This window comes from Falco rusticolus, chromosome 8 (assembly GCF_015220075.1).
Source record: "Falco rusticolus isolate bFalRus1 chromosome 8, bFalRus1.pri, whole genome shotgun sequence".
In the NCBI taxonomy this organism is placed as follows: Eukaryota; Metazoa; Chordata; class Aves; order Falconiformes; family Falconidae; genus Falco; species Falco rusticolus.
In genome coordinates this window covers 2295750-2314642 of record NC_051194.1, presented here as the reverse complement: position 1 = coordinate 2314642, position 18893 = coordinate 2295750, and the positions used below count along the sequence as shown (strand labels likewise).

The window sequence follows — 18893 nt, the reverse complement described above, 5'->3', positions numbered from 1 at the left end:
TATTTTATTTTTTTTAGGAGGCAGGCACCTCCTAAAAAACTGCACCACTAGTTTCAGTCTGGGTGCAGAAAAATTTTCTCAGAGGAAAGGCTGCCAAAGAATTTGGTACCATTATATACACACTTATACATACACACAAAATTATCTATCTGTATATGTGGATGTATATGCTTGTGTGTGCAGATATATATAAAATATACACATATAAAAAATTTCCCCTGCTCTGGGTGACTATGATTAACACTTGTGCCAGTAATATTGTTGCAGAGGCATCTTGAGCTCGTGAAAAAATTCCTCACCAAGTACCTCTTGCATGAACAGCATGACGACAGCACCACGTTCCACTGTGGCTCCCGGGGACCGAGCTGGTGGCAGATCCCAGTGCTGGGTGCAGGGGACCCCACTGACCCACCAGCCTTCTCGCCACCCAGCACCAAAGGCAGGGTGCAAATGAAGGATGAGAATCTCTGAGCAACCCAGAGGAGCAGCACTGGCCTCTGCTCCCTCCTGCTCCGCACCGCCGAGAAATGCATTTGCAAGACTCAAGGTCTTTGCAAGCATCTGCTAAAAAGGGAAAAATGCTAACAAGGAGCTCAATGTCCTGAAAGTCCAGTTTTACAGAAAGAGCTCAGTAATCACACATAGAGGTATTTAAAGTAGCTAAAATATCTACAGCATACCAGTCCCTTGCACAGAGAAATTATTCAATAAATAATTCAGCTGCTGTGTGGAGATCTTACTTCATATATTTGGGATGTTTCAGAGAACAAAATCCACCACCCAGCTGACTTGAAATGCCCTGTGCTGGGAGCCACGTCACCAGCTCGTCCTCATCATTCAGCATCGGGTCCACCTATCCAGCTGTTGATGCCAAACCTCCCAGGAAAGCTTTGTCCTCCAGTCGCACACCTCCTCACCACACTCAGGCACCACTCACAGATGTGAGCCAACCTAAAAATACCTCTCACACCCCCGAGCAGACTGGCACAGTGGTACTCTGAAGCCACCATGACTCACGCGTACAGGAAAGCTGAGAGTGGGATTCTGGTCCAAATCTGCCATTCGTCAGGATAACAAAGCCTCAAGAAGCCCGTGCAAGTATTTTAAGTTTCCTACCAGAAGGGAAAAACTCCACAGCTCTGAGCTCTGCTGTCTCAAGTCTCCAATTGCCTAAGGCCTGGTGAATGAAAAAGCTCCTCTAACTGCTGAAAAGTCCTTAAAATGTTACCCAGCACCAGCACGTGTTGTTCCAGAGTCACGAGGTTTTAGTGACCAGGCTAAAATCCTCAGCCTGTGGTTGTAGAGGATGAAGTTCAGATGGCAAAACCCACCTGGGATATTTTTGCACCCACCATCCCCCTCATCTCACCCTTCTTGTGCCAGCGTGGCTGCTGCATGCTCACCCCGAGCTGGCTCAGGGAATTCCTCCAAGCTGAAACAAAACCCAGCCCGAAGAAAAAGCAAACCCCCAAAGCGGTGTGGTTTTTTGTGTCTTCGGTCTTTTGCCTGCAGCGCTATCAGGGCTGCTGTGCCAAAACCAGCTCAGCAGCTGCAAAGTTTCATCTGGGGAAGCCACAGCCTGATCCTGCCCGCATCCTGCCCACTGCCCTGGCTCTGCTCACAGGCGGCATGGCCCTGGGAGCAACCCGTGGAGGTGACTAAAGCAGGAAAGAATTTGCCCCTCAGCCTTATGGCAGAGTTTACAGGTGCCAGCGAATCCTGTTCGTGTTTGTGCAGGCACAATTACAGCAGGGCTGTTCTGTCCCTGCATCCCTGCCAAGGCTTGGGTTCAGTTCTGGAAGATGCTTGCAGAGCATCTGCAAAGCTCCCCCCACCTTTATGATTATCTGTGATCACTTGTAAATCTCAGTTCTTGTGAGGAAGGGGCTGTGTTTTTTGGTGAGGGTTTTGTGGGGTTTGGTTGGGGTGGGTTTTTTTAGGGTGGGGGTTTTTTTGAGTGACATTGACGGTTGACTGTCCCATATACTATATGGTTCTTGAATGCCACATGACAGACAATGAACAAACAGCTTAAATAATTGCATAAAAATAGTTATCTAGGGCAGAGTACAAAGAGAAGCACTGAATGGAGTGAGAAAAGGCAGCTGCACCCATGGCACACTGTTTTGCAGAGTGGAAAGAAAAAGGTGCTCCGTGAAGAGCTCGATGGCTTGTTGCCAGGCAAAGTTCTGACATTTGTCTTCAAATATTGGTCGGATTTAAACAAACCTCCCTGTCTGTAGAGACCATGGCCCAAGTAAGAATCCCAGTAACCTTAAGTTTTTGCAGCAGCATCAGTGCTGGTCAATGCAGAGGTGCAGGGACCCACCAGCCCAATGTGGCAGGGAAGGAAAGGGAGGTCCAACCACAGCACCCAGCAGGCTGGGGAAGTTCAATTCCAGCCTTTGCTAATTCCCATTTCATTGTTCTGGTTTCTTTTTCTTCCCCCGCCCCCACCTCCTTTCTTTCATGACAAGCACACCTTCCATTGCTCAGCAGAGGCTGCAATTTACAGTAGCGCTGCACCCGCGCTCCCAACCCACAGGCTACCCCCAGCTCTTAGGGGTCACTTTTTGCACCCCTGCAGGCTGCCCTTCAACACACCCAGGTGGGATGTAACCTGCTCTGCAGGGCTCGTTCTCAGTCTCCCTACCTCAACACAGCAGAGCCAGGCCTTGTGTGACCATCACAGTCTCCAAAGCCGCTAGCCCAGGGCTGGGTGGAGGAAAAGAGATTTTGGGTGAAATTTCCCACTCTTGCATGCCCAGGCAGGGAAGAAGCAGGTACACGAGCATGCATTGCCCTGGCTAGTGTGGGCTGGCTCTGCTCTGTCCCCACAACAGGTCACTGCCAGGCAAACAGGCAGGTCCCAACACTGCCACTTCCCAGCCCGGCTCAGCTCTCCATGACCCTTCACATGCTGCCCTTGGCCGTGTCTGCATGCTCAGTATGTGTGAGACCAGTCACAGTGACATGGGGAGGGCTGAAGGGACACCAGAAGGCAGGAGCTGGCCCCTGGCTGCTCTCCCACTGTGTACACACACTGTGCCAGGCTGGGTTCCTGCTTGCTGTTTGCACAGTGGGATGGGGCGACCCAAACCCACCCCGCTGCTGGAGTGGGGCCATGGGGCTCCCCGCCCCCAGCCGCTGCTCCCCTCTGCCTTATGCCCACCCTGGGGTGCATGGTGTTGGCCTGAGCAGGCAACTGAGCTGGCACAAACCTAACCGTCCCTCAGAAGTAACAGGAAAAAATGCTTGGTTGCCATACTGTCACCACAGGTGGGGGCTTGGTTGGAATCATAAGCACTGGTGCCGGGATGGAGCCAGAAGGAGGTGTGCAGGGAGGGCAGCTGGAGAGTCTGCTGGCACCACGGCTCAGGGTGGCCTCGTTTAACGCCAGAATGGCAGCGCACAGTGGCAGGGACCACCCTGTGCTTCACCTGGCCACAGCTGGTGGGAGCAGGGCAGCTCCCCAGCCCACCAAACCCCCACCTCCTGCCATACTGGGAGCACACTGCTGCCAAGGCCACGTGGGCTCTGGTGCCCCACAATGTGCCCTGGCTGGACAGCACAGTGAGCCCTGCTGGGCAAGGAGCCCTCCTGCCTCCCCACTCCCACCCTGTCTTTCCCAGGCACCAGCACAACTATCTGTGCAGCAGCCCAGATCACAAATATCTGTGATCCAGCTGCAAACCTTTCTGGGTTTATTGCTGCTGTTTCTTTTTGCAGCAGTACCAGAATAAAGTGGTTTCTGAATAACACTCTGAGCATCTCGCACGGCTGTTGCTTTACGTTCAGGCAAGTATGGCAGCCCTGGGAATGCATCATCCACAGTGATGCACAAACCTAAACAAGCTCATAAGAGAAGACCTTCCATAATGCTTACGAGACAACGCACTGGCATGCTCAGAGCTAGTCCTGCAGAGGACAGGAAAGAACAGGAACGTTTTGTACACCACTTCCCAGCCATGCATTAGCCTGCATTCACTGACAGCTCAGACTGGACTGAAACTCTTAATTGGTCAAATTTCAATTTTGTGGTGCCTTCTGCAATATCAACAGTTACGTAGGAAGCATTTGCAGCAGGGCCAAGTGGCCCAAACTGCAGCTGGCATTGCTTCCAGCCATGAAGATCCCGGACATCAGGGCTGTTACTGTCCACAGGATGCTGCCCATGCCATGTCACACTGCAGATTTTCATCTGCTACTACAGAAGACAGACTGAGAGCTGCTAGCTTGTAATATATAATAGCTAAGCACTATATTTATCATAAGGAGCAATTCTCTTTAAACCAATATTACAGCTTGAAGAGCTCCCAGACCTACTGATCTGCCACCGCAGTAAAAGCAGAGCATGGAATAACAAGCAGACTAAAAGGCCTTCTGCTAGTCATGTGTCACACGCGTGCGCGTAAAGGCAGTGTTATGACTGTCACACCAGAATCTGAAACTAGAAAATGACATTGAAAATGGGAGCTTAAAAATAAAAGTAACAGTAGTGTCATGATCTAACTATAATAAATACAGTTGTATCCCTCACTTACAGTAAGCAGTCTATAATTAGACCAGGTTAATTACCAATCAAGTGGCCTGCAAGTTGTAGTGCTTTTCTGAAGGACCCTGTTGTCGCAGTTGGGAAGGAGCAAGGGGACCCTAACGGTGTAAGCACAGCCAGAGCGAGCAGGGCTGTGCCCGGACCCTGCACGCATGTAACGTGCTGCCTGAATCAGGCCCAGGCTTTATCCCAAAATAAACCAGCAGCTGAGGGCAGGTTCAAAAGTTCCTCAAGGCTTAATTGGCAACCTTGCAGAGCAACAAGGGACAAGAAAATAAGGGTTAGGAAAGAAGGAGGTCATGTGCCAAAAGACCTGAAGGCAAGGCAGCGGGATGGCCAGCTGAGGCAGGAGAAGCGCGGTGCGGCAGCCTGGCCCGCTGCACAGACCTGCCGGCTCCTGCCATGCCCTCTGCCTGCCCGGGCCCTGCGCCAGCACCCGCGGTCACCACTGAAACACGGTGCCTGTAAACAGCCAGAGCTTCTCAAAATAATCTTTGCATATTTTCTGTGCATGAGAATACCACCATGTGTTTAAAGGAACATAACTTTACATTTCACTTTTGCATGCAAAGCCAGTAAAAACAAACCTATCGCTGCAGAAACAGCCTCTGCATCAGGGACCGCTCTCACCGTGCCGGAAAACAGCAAATAACCACGTTTGTCGGTGCAGATTTCCCAAGGAGGCCCCACAGCTGCACACAACCACCTCGGCAGTGGTACCCGACAGCCATGCTGACCTGCCATGCTGTGTACACTGCCAGCAACAACCATGAACCCTCCACAAGCCTCTTGGAAACCCCTGAAGGCACCTTTTTGGCATCCCCAACCCAACCTGTCCCCATCACACCCAAGGATGGGATGCACCAGGGGTGGGGCACACACCAATGCAACACAGCAAGCAAGAAACCACATTCGACATCCAGAGTGGGTATTTCATGCCTACAGTGCACATGCCTAAAAATAAAAGGCACTACTGTGCCTAAAACCAGGGTTACACCCCACCAGCGTTCATACCCCACACACCAGTTTTTCCCCACGTGGATAGAGCACGCACATGGTTACGTGTTTGAGGGAGGTGTGAATCCACAGTGTTTGGTTGGGAACCACATCACACCGCACATTTAACACTTGTAACCTGCCACTGCAGTGTAGCTTTGGCAAAGGCACCTGCCAGTCACCAGCATATGGAGATCCCATGGACAGTGATGTCCATCCCAAAGAGCCTACCTCATGTCTGGGTGGTTGAAACTCGATATATAAAAAGCCTGGAAACTGGCAGGGTGCCAACCACAGCTACATGAGTTTGCCAGTCCCCACAGAGCTCCCGGTATGGGAAACAAGCCCTGATGTGCAGGGGCCGAGAGTTTGGGGGAATAAAGCCCAAAATGGCAGAGCCCCCCCAGGGCAGCCCCAGAAACCAGGTTCCATCTCTGCAGCTCCATCTCTGCAGCCAGGTGAACTGTCCCTGACAGGTGGCCAGAGCGTGGCAGAGGTGCCAGCCCCGTGAGCCCCCGGTGAGCCCCCAGAGGGTCCCCAAGCCCCAGGCTGGAGCTCCACCAGCCCTCAGGACTGGCTGCCTGCGGGGCCGCTGCTCCCAGCGCTGTGACCCCCGGCCCGACCCAGGCTGCAGCCTCTCCCCCCCACCCTGAGGCTGTTAGAAACACCTGAAACAAAAGCACACTGCAAACCACCCCCCGTGCTGTTTCACCCCGCCGGCTCCCCCCGCACTGCCACACCAGCGCACGCAGCCCTCCCCGTGGCAGCGGTACCCGTGGGTCCCTCTACCCGGAGGGATCCCCCGCACCCCGCCTTTTTTGTTGTTTTTGGTGGGGTTTTTTGGTTTTATGGGTTTCTTTGATATTTTTTCCCCGCCAGCATCCCGGAGCCCAGCTGCCGCTGAGCCTGCGGCTGCACCGGCGTGGGCGAAGCCCTCCGGGGTCCCGCCACGCCAAGCAGCTCATCAGCAAGAGCACCCGAATAAACAAATAATAATAAAAATAATATCCACGGACTTACCAGCTCCAGGGAAGCGGGTTTCCCCTCCTCTCCCCTTACAGGCAGTCAGCTCATGGCTGGGTCTCAGGCTGGCGTTCCATGGACTTGTTTAAGAACTGCTGACTCCAGGACGTCCCACCCCCTTCCCATCTGCAAACTGCTGAAAGAAGTTAAGCTTGGCTAATATCAGCTTAGGCTGTATTAGCGCAGCAGCAGCAGTGCCCCGGTGTAACCCTTGAGGCACTGGAGACTCCGCATCCCAGCCCTGGGAGCCTGGGCTAACCCTCACCCCCTCTGCTCTGAACGTTGCACGGGGTTGGCACATCGCTTTATGGTACTGGAGGGTTTAGGGCTCTGAACAGCCTCGAGGAGGTTTTGGATGTAACACTGCAAAGCCTTCCTGCAAATGCTCCATTTAAAATGAAAGGCAGAAACGGGTTTTGGTTTTTTTTCTTTTGGGAAAAGTCATCATAAAATCAAGTTTCTGACGCTGAGAAAGCCTATGTCACCAGTCCTAGTATGCTGAAGTAGAAACTTCATAGCTTGAGTAGAAAGAATGTAAATCATCTGAATCAATAAAATAGTAAGGGAATAACTATTGACAACATCATCCTTATATTGTCACATGTATTAAAAGCAAAGAAAAAACAAACCTGGCATTTCAGCCCAAACCAGGTTTTGTTACTTTACGCTGATAATAACAAAACAAAAACTCTGCAATTCATTTGAGGTGGTAAAATTATTAATGTTTAAGATTTTGAGAGGTCAGGCTGAAGCATTTCTCCTAACTAAAAGAACATTCCTTTCAACTGAAAACTGATAGCCTCTGCTTGCTTCCAACGCCCCACTCCTGAGCAGATAACAGCTCAGAAGTTAGCTCAGCTAACCACCAGCAGCCCTCCCCTCCCCATAGTGCCACAGTATTTTCTGTTCGATTCCTTTCCTTCTTAGAATTATGGCAGTTAGGGAGGCACTCGAGGAGTCCATCCCTCCCAGGGGTGGATACCTGGCTTTGTTAACATTGAAAATATTGTTTTCCTCACCTCTTATCTTTTTTTTTTTTTCCCCAAAAACCATATGTAGGCTGGATCTCCACAATCACTTGGCAGAGAAAAAGGGAGCAAAGGGAGAGATGCTCTCTCATGATTATCACAGTTAATAAAGTTTCTATCTGACCTGTCCTAAATTGTACTCACAATATTGTGCACTTGAAGCGCATAATGGAGAATTCTCAAAGAACACTTAACACTCATGAATGAAGAGAATATTTAATGAGTTTTCAGGCAAGCTTGTCAAACATCACTAGTTTGGCTCACATGTGGGTATTCTGCAATCAGGCTGAATTCAAAAAATTGCTAGGGTAGGGCAGAGGGTCCTGGCCTAAACGGTCTGCAGGTGTAAATCAGCATCACAGTGCTGACTTAATGGGACCTCAGCAATATTCACCAGCTCAGATTCTTCCCCCTTTGTTCCTTATGAGCCGCAGCTTGATGTAGTCAGGAAAATATTTCAGGTGTGTGAGCAGCCCCAGCTGGCTGGGTGCTTTGGTGCCTGTAGCCCACAGATACAACACACTTGTGTTCCTGATGGAGTGCTCCCAAAGGGATGTGGGAACACTGATTTTAAATAAATATTGGATTAAACCCAAGTGAATGTGCTGCATTTATTTATAAGAGCTCTTCTTTCAAGCTCCTGTTGGTAAGAGATGCCTTTGCCCATCTCTGTGGAGCTCACAGTGGGCAATATACCCTCCATGTAGGAGGAGGGCTTCAGTAAAAAAGTCTTTCAGGACAGCTTCAGACCTTTCTACCTCTTCAGTAAATACCCTGAGCAGTTCTCTTTCTTTTGTCTTGCTTTTATTGCACATACACGCAGCATAAGGTCTCGCTTGCTGGAACAACCATAGGAGAAATACAAGTGAGAACAAAGGGAGGAAACTGGATTTAGGCTTCCTGCCTTCAGGGAAGATGGGGGTAAGCACGCTCTAAGTAATACACCGAATAAAAGCTTCCCCAGTGCCCCAGCATTTTCTGCCAGGTGACTTGCAGAGCAGAGTAATCGGGAGAGCATTTTATGGGAAGACAACCACCTTTTTTGGAGGCGCAGCCAAGGGAAAGCATGCAGTTCACCATAAACAGGGCTTTGCTCTGAGAGCCTTTGGCAGCAGAACGCAGCGGGCAGCTCGAGTACGTGTTTAGATCCTCCTGCAGATGTATTAGCTGTGCTCTGCAGAACGTGGGGCTGAGCGCAGAGGTGCTGAGCACCCAGGCGCCCGCCAAGGCAAGAGGAGCCACCAAGCCCTTTGTGCTTCAAACCAGGACTCAGGCTGGCCCTCACCGCAGTGTGTTAAGTAGCAGGGACGTTTATGTGTTGCACATACAAAGGAAGTAAGACTTCACCTTTTGTGCCGATTATTGCTCAGTCTAAAGCCCAGTGAGATCCAACTACCAGTAAAATCAATGGAAAGACTTCAAAGGACTTTTATGGGATTTGGCTGAGACCTCACCTGTCCAGGAAAACAAAAAAAGTTACATCAGTAAATTATAGTTCTATTAATGCTCACAGTCAAACACAACGTGAGAGTACTGTAAGAGAAAGTAACCTATTGAGTTTCTCTATGCTTTTAGGCTTTATCAAAATTAATGAGAAATACATATTAAGGTTGAAATTTAAACAGCGATGCTTATAGCCAGGAGGATGTAGAGCCATCAGAGCAGCTAAGCAAGGCTGTACCACCAGGAAACCATGCCGAGCTCAGAGCCAGCCTGTGGGCTCCTGGGCTTTCATCACTCCACAGCCCAGAGACCCACAAAGCACTTCAAAATTCTGAGGACAAAGCACTGAAGACTGTTGCTTCATCTTTCAGGACGTTCCCTTAACCCAGGGAAATAGCTTCAGTTACACAACAGAAATCTGCCAACAGTATCTCTACGTTCCTTAAGGCTCATCCATGGAAAATCCTGCCACGACTGGAAATAAAAAACAGCTACTAGTTGAAATAATGTAAGTCATGTAAAAGATGAGGGAACTTTACTCCCCTGTGTTTCTTTTCAGTAGTCTCTTTTTCCTTTCTGTGTCTTTCGGTCAGATATTATGCTTATACTGACTATACAGCGTGCATTTTTGACCACTTACACAGAGCAGCAGGAAGGAAGCATGCTGTATGAACAGAGCAGAGAATTAATTCAATAATTAAGGACACTAATATGAGGCTACCAGGGAAGTGTTTCTGCCTCCTCTCCCTCTAGCTCTCATTTCCTTACACTGCAGGGATGCCAGTGGATGGCAAAGAAACAAAAATAAACCCATGATGATGATTTTACTGCTTATGCATCTCTTTCCAGCTGTCAGCTTCAAAGCAGTTTACAGCCACCCAGAAGCACGGTCTTAATTTCGCAGCACTCAGCAAGGTGCAGGGGCCACATCCTGGCCCAGTCCAAGGGGCTCCCTGCTGCATCCTGGCATGTCCACAGGGCTGGCACGCACCAGCCAGAGACCCCAGACCAGCCCCAGGATCCCCAGCAGTGAGGGCCTGGCACTGCACTGGAAAATCAGGGAAAAGGGGCAATTGGCATCATGTCCGGGAAGGTTTTTGAGAAATGTGTAATTGGGCTGTGATTTGAGATGTCCTTAAATACTCGAAGTGAAATACTTCACCAAAACTTTCTTTTTTCCTGACAGTAATAACAAGTGGTTACATTGGTGGAATGTTTTTAAATGCTTGGTTTATGTTTCAGGGGCTTTGCTATTGCTTTAGGGCTTTTTTAAATTTTGTTAACTAAAGCAGCAATTAGGTTATTTGTATTTTTGTTTCTAGCCAGTTCCGCTTTCTGATCCCGCACCCTGCAGCACACTGCACATTTCTATGCCTGACTCTGCTGTAACTCACTTTTGCTTTCCTTTTATCACAGCTGTTTTAAATTCCTTTCCTTGTGAAGACATTTCTGCCCACGCCAAATTTTGCAAACTCTGCCGAAGTCTGTCTTCGGCCACACATAAGGGGATTTGCAATTCACAAGTATACAACACCTTTCTGCTGCCTCCTTGCTGTCAGGCTTTCCCCCACCTGCAGCCCCCTTCAAAAGCAGCCTTTAACCCCCCCTCTGTGGGTATTTTTAGATGTGTCTAAGACACTGGAGCAAGGTTTCAAAGAGTTAAGGTGGGGAGAGGCTCTCAGACAGCCCATTCTTCAGTCTCAGTGACCCAGAGCTTTTGCCTTTTCAAACTTATTTCACTAAATAAAGTGAATAGAGGATATGCAAATGCCTTTTCCCAAAGGAAACACAGCCCTGAATTGTTGTTGGCAGGTCAGAGCATCACACCACCCTCGGCAGCCTCTCAGCTGCGGGGATTTGCCTGGCCAGGGAGAGGCTGCACAAAAAACCCTTTTCAGGCAAAATAAACCCGGGGCTGGGGCGGTCTGCAGGGGCAGAGGGAGGGGGGCATTGTGCATCACTCCCCCAGCAGCCCCAGGGCCCCAGCTGGTCCATGACAGAGCATCTCCCTTGTGTGGAAAGGCCAAGAGAGCTGGGTTGGTTTAGCCTGGAGAGGACCTTATCCATGTCTCCAAATATCTTCAGGCCGAGTGCCAGCAGGATGGGGCCAGGCCCCTTCCAGTGGTGCCCAGCGACAGGACAAGGGGCAACGGGCACAAACCGCACCACGAGAAGTTCCAGCTCCACGTGAGGAAGAACTTCCCTGCCCTGCGGGTGACGGAGCCCTGGCACAGGCTGCCCAGCGAGGCGGGGGGGTCTCCTTCTCTGGAGACATTCAAACCCGCCTGGACGTGGTGGGTCCTGCTCTAGGAGAGCTGCTGCAGCGGGGGGGACGGGGTGAGCTCCAGCGGCCCCTTGCCGCCCTGGTCCTGCTGTGACTCTGTGAGGCGGGGTGTGCCAGGGAGCCCCACAGCAAACACGGTACTGTGGGACCCAATCTCTCCTCAAAGTGGGCATCAGGGCACTGGTACGACTTGGGGAACCTTTTGCAAGCAGGCTGCTCACAAGCTGCTCTCAGCTGGGGTGTTCGAAGGGATTATTTGAACATTTTGCAGAAAACATAATTCTGAACTAGGTCACCTGGAGATGTGTTTTACCTAAAACAGTATTGGAGACACCAAGTAAAATACATTTTACATTCCAAGAGGGATTCTAATATAATTGTCTCTTCCTCCACCATTGGAAACAATCTTGAAACAAGCTCTAGTGTTCTTTCCACTTTTTACATGGAAATACTGTTCTCTGCAGAGATTTGCATCATTCACATCTTTCAAAATTTCAGTGCAAGTTTGCCTTAGATCACTTCTAATTCATTTAAATCAACAGCAGAATGATTTACTCTTTCTAGATACCTTTTCAAAGGGAAAAAAAAGCGCAAATTAAATCAATTTAGCAATCTCAGTACTGGTTCCTGCGCCAGCCAGCTCATACTTGCCCTTGGAGGGAAAAAAAATAAAAATCCCAGCTTAGCAAACACCTCCTGCTTTCCCCGGCTGTGGCTCTCAGCTGGTGCCATCTAGCAGTGACCGGGATACCCCGGCCATCACAGCAATGTCTACATTGCTTGTTGAGCTGATTTTAGGGATTTGGCAGCCCTGGAAAAGGAGTTGCTCATCACTCTGAAGGCAGAGGGGAACATGGCTCGGACCCTCACCATGCAGAGACATTTGCAGGTCCTTCCCTGAGGAGGCTGTTCCTGAGGCTCCGTCTCTCCCCAAGCACCATCACCAGCTCACGCAGGTCTGTGCAGCCCGGGGGCTGCTCTAGCTTGTGCACGGGGGCAACTCAGTGTCTTGATGGCTGGTGGGAGAAGGAAAGGTCACCTTAGCCACTTTTCTTTTTGGCCATGAACAAACGCAGTGGGTTGGCTTGCCTAGCCCAGGAAAGTAGAGCTCTGCAGCTCTCCACTCAACAGATCGCACAGCGGCCCAAAGAGAGCCATGGTGCCCTCTGTGCCCAGCCACGTGCTGCCTATGCTCCCCACAGCAGGAAAAACCCATCCTTTCCAAAGGCAGAAGGTACCAGGCTGAAGAGGACCTGGCAGGATGAGGGCAGAGCTGCCACATGGGCAACAGCCCCAGCAAGGAGGCAGGGCTGCGGTCGGGCAGGAAACACCGGGGGAAAACAAATGGCTGGGCTGAGACATCACGTTGGCATCTGAACAAGCAGGATCTGGGTTAGCCATAAGAAAATCCGAGCTGAAACTTGGAAGGTTTTGAAGCAAAAGTTTCTAGAGCAGCTTTCCAAAAATGAAAGTGGATTCACAGCATGGAGGGTCACGCCTCTGTGGAAGGGCCAGCCGAGGTGGGACCCCACACCAGGTCCCTGCCAGCCCCGCACTCCTGCTTCTGGACCCAAGGATGCACCTCAGAAACAAAAACTGTGGTCAGGCTGATAGCCTGAAAGTGGCTATCCTTCATCTGTGGTCAAAGCACAACCCCAGTGGTCCAGATGGAGCATCCAGGTGTTTGTTCCCAGGTGTGGGACTGGTGCTCCCCTCCTTCCTACCATCACCAAAACCCTCTGCAGCAAGCACAGTGAACACTTGTCTGAGTTTGGCCACTAGAAGATGGGCTTGTGCAGGTAACCGCCTCTGCCACAGGCAAGTGTGGCTAAAAGGCCCTTTGCTGGTGTTATTTTTCAGAATCACCCGGGCTCTGATCACTTGTGCAGGGTCCTGCTCAGACAGGGATCGCTGCTCCCTGGGCCAGCGACACACTTTACCTCAGTGAGCAAAGCCACCTAACACAACCCAGCTACCTCTGGGGCATCAGCCTCACCAAAGCCAACTCATCCAACACTGATTTTGCAGCATTACTGTGCAGTAACGAAGTGGAAACTCTTCACCTTGGGTTTTCTGAGATTGCATCTACACCACAGCAGCCACATCTTTGAGCAAATGGAAATGTGAGCTGCAGTCTTGCAACACCACAGCTCACAGGTCTAAATATAAAGAGTTTTCCTCCCTTAATTGGGGGTTTCCTAATGAGATGGTGATTTCCACTGAATGATACCTTTTTTCTTTTGACAAGTGACACTTTTTTTCCTGTGGCGCAAAAGAAAATCACTTGGACAAGGTGGCTGGATTTATCTTCTTTCAACATTTTCGAATGGTACACCACACAGCCCGGAAGACAGAAAAGCACCTTGCGTGGGTAACGGGAGCTTCCGCGACAGCAAGTGGAATACCTGGGCTTTGTGGAAGAATCATCGCAGGGTCTCGCCAAAGCCTACTGTGAACTCAGCCCCCACCAAGCAGGGGTCGTGCTTTTAGTCACACTTCTCCAAAGCATCTGCTATACCTTGTAGCTATATTACTGCCTGTAAAAGCCCAGGCAGTAAGTAAGGAATGTGCAAAGCAGGGCTACAGCCAGGAACACGGGGCCCAGCTCCGGGGTCCTGTGGGCTGAACTACCCCTACGGCTTTGAAACTCTTTCCTAACTAAAAATCCCTGCTCATCTCAGTGCCTTACTCTTTCTCACCACCAGCCTCCAAGTTTTCCATAGCACTGTCTACAGCAAAATGGTACAATAATCTATATAGAGAGCATAAGAAAGCAGCAGAATCAGGCAAAGCGTCTATCCCCCTCCTGCCCTCAGCCTCACCTTCCTCCCCACCAGCCTCGGGTCACCTTGGAGGTTCCATGACAATGTTTACAGTACAAGGAGGACTTGACACAGTAAATGACTTGTCACCAGCAAGCGCTGATAGCACGCTATAGCGATCAATCCGAGTCCAGCAAAACATTTGCCCGTATCACGCTGTACGGTATCAACACTAAGTTCTTTGGAGTCTTTAAGAAAGGATTTGCAAAGACTGAATCAGCATGTCTGGGAAGAAAGCCCCTGGAGAGCCAGTGGCTCACAGCAAACTACAGGAAAGTGTAGAAAGGAGCATGAGGGCTCCCACTGGGGCTTCATGGATTTTACAGATATATTTCAAGCATACTTACCCGTGTTTTAAAGCTACATGCTCTCTGATACACTTTACCCCACTGCATTGGGCTGGTTGCCAGCATAAGAGGGTCCCTGGGTTCACAAGCTCTGCAAGCCCTCCTGTCCGGAGGGAGAGGAGAGAGGCTGGAGCTGTTTGGACACCGATCCCTTCTCCAGAGGGGACAAGGCCAGACAGCTGCAGGAACGAAGCACTGCAGGAGCTGCCTGTGCTGCTGGCACCCGCAGCCCTGCAAGGATGGCAGCAGGGACAGATGGGCCCCCGGTGCCAAGGACCCGCAGGGCTTTGGCTTCACACGGTAGCACAAGAGACATAAATAGCAGTGATGGAAGAAACTCATTACTTGCATTGATCCATCACCAAAGCAAGCAAGCAGAGCACTTAAAAATAATAAAAAAAGTGTATTAATAGATGTTGTTTTCCTGTTAATTTCTGATCAGAATGAGGGTGATTAAGTCGATCATTTTGTTTGAGTCTATATGAAGAAATAATCAAGCAAAGCCAAGAAAAAAGCCACAGGAGACGAGCTGCCCTGGACGCCTGTGCATCCATCACAGGGCAAATGCCTGTGTCACGTCACGTACCATCGCTTCTGGTCTCACCCAGACTTGCCTCTAGTTAGCTACAAGTTATTCAGGTGCTGGTCACAACTGTGCAGTGATGAAGAAATAAGATGCTGGTATTTCTCTCAAAGAACTATCAGAAATGTAATAACAAGGAAAGGTTTAAACCCTGTGGTACTCTGCAGTGTTTGGTGATGTCAGAACAATGGCAATGGCACTTATACCCTTCCTGATGTAACTGTGTATTTCTGTGGATAACTGGCTAGCTGAAAAGGGTCACATAGACATAGTCCAGCTGGCTGGACAAAAATGCACATCGCTCTCAGCTTATCTGAAGTAAAGCAAAAATACACTGTCTTTGGCTGTTCTTGTTACACAGTAACAGGAAGATTTCGGTGGGAAAAGAATGTTGCAGGTGGGAACAGATAACTACAGAAGAGAAACTAGGGGCGGGCTTGGTATTTAGGCAACTAACCAATAATGAGCTTAACTTTTGTAATACGTATGAGCTAATTATAACAAGGCATAAAAGGTGACTGTAAGGTACAATAAAAGAAGTCTGCTGATCACTCATATTGAGTGACTGTGTCTTCCCTCCGTCGCAACATATTTCTTTGTTGCTGGCTTGCTCTCAAGTCAGCTTTCCTATTTCTGTGGATATTACCATCTGCCTTCAAAGCTTTTCTTCTCTTTTTGTTACTTGAATATATTTGTAATATCCATAGTAGCATGGAGACAAGAATCAAGTAAATGTCTATATTAGTCCAGAGCAGCAAAGAAAAATTGCTATGTGCTGTCTTTCCCTGCAAGCAAGCAGTGAAATCCAAATACATTTACTCTTTCATTTTGATGGTATCTAGCAACCGTTCAAATGGAGCAGTAAGAGGGATGGAGAATAAAAGCAACTAAACATACCTCATCAAATAACACAGGCTTTGCCCCTTGTGCAGCAGCCAGCACACTCCATGGACTGGGCTGAGCAGCCTTGGGCATCTGCTCTGTTCCATACACAAAGCACAGCAGGAAGCATTTCTCATCCAGAGACCTGAATTTCAGGGCATCATCAAGGACTCCCATGTCACAGCCAAGAGCTGCGTTCAGAAGTGCGACTGTAGAAGTCTGTTGTGGCACCAGATGAACCTCTTGCTTCCTTTGCAAGCATACACTGAGAAATATTTGGAGATGTGCCGGTGCTGACAGGGAGAAGAGACACCGTGATGGCAAAACTCCCTTCTGCCTCCACACGTGGGTGCGGGCACCTGCCAGGGCCTCCAGCGCCCATGAGGAGAGCAAACCCTCCTCTTCCTCACTGAAGGCAGGACTGACAGGGTGGGGGGGGTCAGTTTAGGGCTGCAGTCACATGAAGTGAGGGGGGAAGAGAGCAGAGTCGTCTCTGGGATTTCCTACTTAAGGGGAGAGGAGCAAGGGGTAATGTGTAACCTCGTACTGCTTCAACCAACCCAGCCCAACATGCAAATCCGTGGAGGAATTTTACTATACCATTCTGTGCATCCATCAGATCATCCAAGTCTAGACATTGGGAAATAATTAGCTTTGTCTTTCTCTGACTTCTACCATTATTTCATTGAGGTGAACATTATAGCTCTCAACTAGTCAAAACCTTTGTGTAAAGGCACCAGAAATGAATTTAAAATAAATAAGAGTGCTGCACTGGGCTGCAACAGCCAAGGGGCCCCTTGCTCAGTAAATCAGCACAGCCACTGTGACTCCTTTGCAGCATGGGGTGGTACCTGAGGGATGGGGCCACCAGAAAACTGAGACCCTGTGCAAAAGCAGTGACTGCAGACACAGAGCTGAGCCAGTGCCACGCTGCTGGGTCAGGCAGGGCCCTCACCTCTCCCAGTGGGATCCATCTCCCACAGGTGACCTGTGTTGCCATACATCTTGGCTGCTGCTAAAGGCAATAACAGCACAGCTGTCTTCCAAGGGCACTGGTTCTGTAGAGAAAAACATTAGGCTAAAGTCCTGTCCACACTTATAAAAAGAGCACAGCAGGAAAAGGAGGCCATGAGTCAGAGCCGCACCTGGACGGACACATGTGTTGGGATGGCTGGACACACACGGGGATGTGTTTGGGCACAGCAGGATAAACACCGAGATGGGAGGCACAGGGATCAATACCGTAGGGTGGACATGAAGGTCTGGGAGCAGGAGCTTGCACAGAAGAGCTGTTCCCAGCAGACCCGGTCCTCCTCCCATTGTCATAAACAAGCCTGGCGCATCCAGTAAGGCAGCTCGGAGCAGTCCCTGGGGCCTTGGGGCCCAAACCGCTGTAACAAACACTCGCCTGCAGCCTCTGAGCCAAGTCCTGCTTTCTGATTCACCCATGTAATTCCCTCCAGGCCATATTTGCACTGCATGAGTTTTGCTACAGTTCAAAAGCAGCTGATTTAAGCTGCTGATATAAGCAACTGTAAGGCCACTAACTTTAATGGGAGCCACCAGGATATTTTCAGAGACCAAATTCAGGCCAGTGATATTAAGGTTCCCTTTTTTTCCCCCCCCAGTGTGAAACAACCCTTTTCATAATCAAAAATAGCAAGTAGATATGAACATATATAATCATGATGTTTTCTGTTCTTAGCACTCCCCCTCCCCCAGAATATTTACCTAAGGATACAAAGATGCTGTCTTTTAAAATCATTTCCCCCTTTGTATTCATTTCCCTTGGAAGCTTGCCTGCCTAGAGGAAAGCTGTTGGACAGATACAGGGGGAAATAGCACAGACACTGAACGTTACCTTTCCTTAGGACAGGGACTTCACACAGATTCAAAGGATTCAATTTTGAATTGGTGTGGCAGATCATTTCAAGCTGAACCTTCAGATGCCTTACAGATAGCCTCTGATTTCAGGCTTGCACGTATTTTCTAACCCAGACACACTTCGAATCACTACCGCCTGCCCAAGACAATGGGATTCACCATCACTAACGCACAAGCACACACCCCCGCCATGGAGAAAGCACCCTTCCAAATGCACCCGAGATGGACCAAGCGAACGAAACGGCAGGATGATTTGGGAGAAGGGATGTAACGCGTTCCAGCTCAGCACGCCGCACCGTGCTGCACAGCATCTCACAGCATCCCAGCGCGCTGCACAGCATCTCACAGCACCTCAACATCTCAGCGCGCCGGCTGGCCGGGCGCACCATGCGGCAGCATCTCCCATTTCCATCTTGGCCAGGAGGTGCGCGCTCCCGCCTGCCTTTTCCCTACAAAGCGCCTGAAATCCCCTTTGCCTCGGAGCAGCGGGGGCGAGCGGGGAGCGGGGGCGCAGAGCAGCACTCCCAGGGGCTTCCAAGGAGGGGGGGGCGGCATTCCCGGGAGCGAGGAGCCGGAGCAGGGCAAATCCCGGAGGCCGAGGGGTTTCGGGGGGAGCACTCACCCAGCAGCAGCCAGCCAGAGCCCGCGGAACCCAGGAGCGGGGCGAGCATCCCTGCGGCGCGGCCCGCTCCGCTCCGCGCACTGCGGCGCGCTCACTGCGCACCGGGGCGGCCCGGCCCGCCGCGCCCCGCCGGGCCCCGCACGCTCCCCGCCGCTCCCCCGGCATAGGGCGGTATTTTTAGCAGCCCTCCTCCTCCTCTCCCCATCCTGCCGAGCCTTCCAGCTCCGTCTTAAAAGGGGCGATGCTGCTCGCTGGTGTGCGGGTGCTCGTCAGGCGAGAGCATCCCTTCCCCCGCGGCGGGGGAGAGCGGGGAGGGGAGGGAGGGGAAGGGGAGAAACTTCATCCGTAATGACTGTTATACTCGCCTTTGGCCGATGAGATTGCCTCTGGACGGTGACCTGCACAGGAGCAGTCCTAAACCCCC

At 50.5% G+C, this 18893-nt stretch overlaps 1 protein-coding gene across 2 annotated transcripts in view; it reads right to left on the bottom strand.

Moving 5' to 3' along the window:
- ACSL6 (acyl-CoA synthetase long chain family member 6) overlaps positions 1–18615 on the bottom strand; it is a 60371-nt gene extending 41756 nt beyond the window's left edge. Inside the window, exon 1 of one of the 2 annotated variants that reach the window (XM_037397835.1) lies at positions 18470–18615. In XM_037397835.1, the coding sequence (XP_037253732.1) occupies positions 18470–18518 (49 nt within the window). In that variant the 5' untranslated portion in view covers positions 18519–18615. Of the gene's footprint in view, positions 1–6571; positions 6713–18469 lie in introns of those variants that run through there. The other variant, XM_037397837.1, reaches the window with a different exon arrangement.
- Between the last annotated feature and the right edge of the window lie 278 nt (positions 18616–18893).